Raw genomic sequence first — 5,124 nt, forward strand, 5'->3', positions numbered from 1 at the left:
AGAAATTTACTCATAAGCCTGTGCCTACTATAGAAGGGCCTCCTTTTGTGGCCTAGTGGATAAATAGAAAACTCTGGTATCCACCTAGGGGGGCTAATAGTATGAAAAGATTACCTGATCTTCCTTTGCCTTATTCAGAAGCTTATAATAAAGATAGTATACATGTAGTGAATAAAGATAGAATTCATGTGCCTTATAGTAGTTTAAGTTTCATAGAAAGGCTGGCTAGGTCGGGATCTCCTTGGTGCTTAAAAACAAAGGAACAGAAACTTAGCTTATGAAAGCAGCTTTGTAAAACTGATTTTTATAAATATTTTCCTCATTACTGTACCAAGGAAACTTTTGAACAGCTATGAGAAAGGTTCAGCTTGAACTTTAGATATAGCATAAATCAAATAGCATTTAAAAGATTTCTTCAGGCAGAAAGAAGAACAATGTCTGCCCACAAGCCAATACTTGCTGTTATGAATACATCTATCTATCACCTTTACTTATATCAAACTGTATCTTACGTAATAGATATAAGAATTAAAAGTTTAGATTGTTCCATCAGGTAGTTCTGTTCTAATGATTGAGAGAAAAATGTACTAGTTAATCATGAACATCAATAATAATATACTCTATAAGATTTTCTGCTCCGCCTAACCACAGAAATTTAACTCCCTGCTACCTTAACAACAAAGTATAATCAAATGCCAAATAAAAAGTATAAAAGTTGTACTCAAATCACAATAAAACGAAACAGTGTCACACCGCCTCTGAGCTGTGTAGTCGACTGTCTCCCGCGCCGACGCCTTGCCCACCTTCGGGGCCCCCTGGATCCTGTCGTGGCTGGACCGCGGCACCAAGGTCTCCACTTTACTTCTTGGAAATAGGAGCAATGCTTGACTGTGCTTCCAAGCTCCCCCATCGAGTTCCTGAAAGAAGAGCCCAGGTTTGTGCCACGTTTCTTAGTGACCATACTACCTTCTCCTACCAGGGGAGAGGCTTGGTTCTGTAGGTTACGGTCACGTTTCAATAATTGGCAAAAAGGAAAATTGGTGATGTGGGACCAGGTTGTGCTGAGTGGCCTGTTAAGATGACACATGGTTGTTGCCATCGGCCCGAATTTCTATTGTAAATGCTTTAAAGTGAGAACAGTCTTGGTGCCATAAACCGAATTCTCCATTCTCCATCCTCCTAGAAGATGACAGCTTGGTCCTTTGGGCCAAGGTCATCCCAAGTGTTTCTGGTAGCAGGGGCCAGGTGGGGTGTTGTGGGACTTTGTTACCAATTAGATGGTCTTGACCTTGTGGGCCTGGGGCTGCCAAGTAGATTCTTTTGGAGGTCCAGGCTTGGACCTGATTTCTATAGTTTTCGTTCTAGTTTTTTTTTCTATAAAGAAGTTTCGTTGCTTTGTGCCTTGGACTCCAGGAGACGTACGTTCAGAGATAACAGGCTTAGAACTGTAGGCCCAGAACACCCTTTCAGTCTCAGAAAGACAGAAGAAATGCTGTAGGCCAATTTCTCAGCTCTATTTCCAGGAAATAGGGAAAAGGATTGGAATTGCAAAGCAAGGTCAGCACTCTAGTTCCTGATGAAAAGTCCAGGCCTGAGGCAAGGTTCTGGGTCTCCTGTGAAGATTCTCTTATCAGAGGACAGGCTGGCCCTGTGGGTTAAGGTCTCCGGTCTACTAATTTACCTAGAGGAAAGGCTTAATGCTTTGGGTCCTGGTTTTCTTTGTACTTGTTGTTAGGTGAGACATGGAATGGGCCCATGTCACCACTCCATATCATTTCAAAGGAAGACAGTATTGATGGCATAAAATGTGAACTAGATTTTTCTTTTTGTTCAGAGAAGACAGTTTTGTTCGTGAGCCATGCACTCCCCATAAGTTTCTGTTCGCAGGGGTACCTTGGGTGTTGTGTGAGTAGGAGTTTCATGTGGTCTGTTATAAATTAGACAGTCTTGACCTTGGGAATCTGGGCCCGCTCTCTAGTTCCTGTGAGGGGAGTCCGGGCTTGTGTCATGTGCCTAATACTCCATTCTAGTTTCCCTTACATAAAGAAAAGCTTGATTCATGTAACTTCATAAAATTTACATAAACACTGAGAAAAAGAGAGGCTCTGTGTAACAGAGTGTGGTTGAGACTGACAGCTAATGGCCCATCCATCGAATGGTCATGTCTGCATGAGAAAACTTGTGGGAGGACAGATGTATAGCCAGCCATACTGTAATCCTTAATAAAACTGAATTCATCTGTTGTCCAGCAACATCTTTTAAGGCAGTGGAAGCACCATTCACACAGGTGCTGCACTGAATATATCTGTGTGTCTTTTATGAGGAAGCGACTTTATTATATTGGCAAAGCTTCCGCAGATTTGCTATAGTGCATTGGAAATGCTGATTCAATATGAGGTTACCTTCTAATTTTCGAAGGAGTGACCATCTCAGTATTCTTGTTTAGCAAACATTAGGCTAGTAATGTTGTGAATGAATTGCTTTACAGACAATGGTGCAGTGGTTATATTTTGAAGTTGAGGCAGTTTCTAAAATTTGTTCTGAAGAGATTGGTTTAGGCCATCATAAGAGATTCGGATTCAAGTCTCCTACAAATCTAGTGGCAGCGGTTGGGGACCAGTATATAGAAATGCGACCTAAGTCTTAAATACAAACCTAGAAAACAACCATAACATAATGGAGAGAAAAAAGTAAATTGCCATAAATACAACATTGACTTTTTAGATAGAATGCCAAAGGTACGGTTCATGAACGAAATCATTGACAAGCTAATTAAATGTTATTAAAACTACAAAAGACATTGTAAGAGAATGAGATGACTAGGCGCAGACTGGGAGAAATTATTTGCAACAGACACATGCGGTAAAGGATCGTCATTCAAAACATACGAAGAACACTGAAAATTCAATATAAGGAAACACACGACCTACTTAAAAAATGAGCCAAAGACCTAACAGAGACCTCACCGAAGAAGATACACCAATGGCCAAAGAGCATACGAAGTGAGACTCCATACCATATGTCATCCATTGATATTGATGGCGACCTTTTGTGAAAGGCAATTATTTCATGGTAGAGAAAGTGGATCTCCTTTTTCTGTCCATATTTAAATCCTTATTTTGCTAATCAACTTTAGTTATTGTTATGTAAAACCTTTAAAAGATATTATATTTTATTACTTAATGCGTTGGTAATAAAGGGAAACACTTAACATGTGATTTTAATATTTTTTTTTACTACGTGCACTAGAAAAATTTAAACACTGCCTATCCAGGAACAGAAAGCTTTTAAAGTGCCTTCAGACTCAGGCATTCCCCTTATGGCTCAGGCTCTTGTGTCCTAGTTATACGAGTGGCACCTCTCCCAAGGTAATGAAGATATTCACATGAGCTTTCCTTTCTTACCCGTGATCTTTACCTCATAGGAATTGTCCTTCTTAATAAACAATGTTATTTTTATTACAACCAAAAAAACAATCAGTCTCCTCGTCTGCTACATAGTCAGACACAAAAAGCCACATGCGCGTCATTGTGTGCTCACGGGGCGGGGCTTCTCTTTCTTTTTCTTTTTTTTTATTCTAATAGCCAATATTTATTTAGTTTTATTATGTGCCAGATTTTGTATGAAAGGACTTTACATAATCCTCACTACAACCTTCCCCTTTTTATAGAAGAAGGAACCAGAAACTCAGAGAAGCTAAGGACACTTATTGAAAATCCAGAATAGGTAAATCTATGGAAACACAGGGGTCAGCGACTGCCACGGGCTGACGAGGGAGGAGGTGTGAGCGACTAATCGGTGCTGGGTTTGACTTTGCTGGAAATGTTCTGGAACTAGATGGTAGTTGTGATATGGCTGATAGTGGTGTAGTCTGATGATGGTACTTAAGGTCACTTAAAAGTACACTATGAGGGATTACAGGGTAGATATTATTATCTTAAAAGAAGATTTCATAGCAAGTTATTAAATTTAGGTTAAAATAAATTTCATTGTAACTGAACTTTTAAAAAAAATCTACAGAGAAACTTTATATAGGTCAGAGAAAAACAACAATTGAAAAGAATGCAGAAGGAGGAACAGAGAAAGAACCTTCTGGAGTGGCAGTCAAACAGGCTGCTGCTCAGAACCGGGCCCTCAAGGCCTCCGAGGAGCCGAAGTGAGCTGTTTGTTGGACGTCGCCTTCTTCAGGGGAGGCTGAGCCTCCAGATGGCACGGGCTCTGTAGAGGGGACTAGAGATGCTGTCGGTGTCACCTCTTGTGTGGTTTCCTGGTCTTGCTCTAGACCTGGTTTGAAGATTCAAGAAGGGACATATTATCAGCATCAGTCCCTCTGATGGCCTTGCAAACAAAGGGAACCTCTCATATCCATCAATGAAGTCTCAGCTCAAGAACCCACCCCAGGAAGTGGTCTCGAATGCAGACCTTAGGGACGGTGGTCTGAGTCAACTTGGTGTTCTGGCCTAACTCAGCCTTGGAAGACCCCTCTGTGTGGTCTGGCCAAGGCCCCCACCCTCGCAGGCCACATTCCCACCAGAGTTGTCCTCACCCTCCGTCTCTGCTTCATGGGGCTGAAGGTCCTTTAGTTCTGAGAGGAGGAGCTGGGCCTGGTGCTCCAGGCTGGACCCTGGGAAGTTGACCTGGATATAAGCCGGCAACAGTCTCAGGCAGGGGAATTCTGGGGGCTGGAGAAAGTCATCATGGTGTTGGTCCAACCAGATGCCCAGGATGAAGTAGATGGCCCTGTGGGGAGACAGGCGAGCAATAGAGTCTGAGGCCTGGCCTCTCCTTCCACACTGCCTTCCCATAGCACCATGTGGAGGTCTAGGTCTTCGTGCCGCCTGCTCCAGGCCATCCAGAAGTCAGTCCTACTCCTCGTGGACCTGTAGCCAGGACAGGATTAGAACCGTGGGACCAAGCCACCCCTTCAATCTCCATTATAGAAAAAGAGAAGAAATGCTATGGGACAATTTCTCAGCTCCATTTCCTGGAAATAGGGGAAGGGATTGGAACTGCAAACCCAGATCAGCTCTCTAGTTCCTGATTAGAAATCCAGGCAGGAGATAAGGTCCTAGATCTCGAGTTAAGATTCTCTTATCAGAGGATAGGCTTGTCCTGTGTGTTAAG

General features: G+C 42.4%; 1 protein-coding gene across 1 annotated transcript; it reads right to left on the reverse strand.

Annotated features, from left to right (window-relative positions):
• Nucleotides 1-4,027: 4,027 nt before the first annotated feature.
• Nucleotides 4,028-4,810, reverse strand: LOC120584443 (ral guanine nucleotide dissociation stimulator-like). Its single transcript, XM_039840093.1, has 2 exons — nucleotides 4,547-4,810; nucleotides 4,028-4,284 (listed from the first exon to the last, which is right to left on the reverse strand). The coding sequence occupies exons 1-2, from the start codon at nucleotides 4,803-4,805 to the stop codon at nucleotides 4,121-4,123; spliced, it is 423 nt and encodes a 140-aa protein (XP_039696027.1). The 5' UTR covers nucleotides 4,806-4,810; the 3' UTR covers nucleotides 4,028-4,120.
• Nucleotides 4,811-5,124: the final 314 nt, after the last annotated feature.

The sequence above is a fragment of the Pteropus medius genome, unplaced genomic scaffold (genome assembly GCF_902729225.1).
Source record: "Pteropus medius unplaced genomic scaffold, Ma_sr-lr_union100, whole genome shotgun sequence".
Taxonomy (NCBI): domain Eukaryota; kingdom Metazoa; phylum Chordata; class Mammalia; order Chiroptera; family Pteropodidae; genus Pteropus; species Pteropus medius.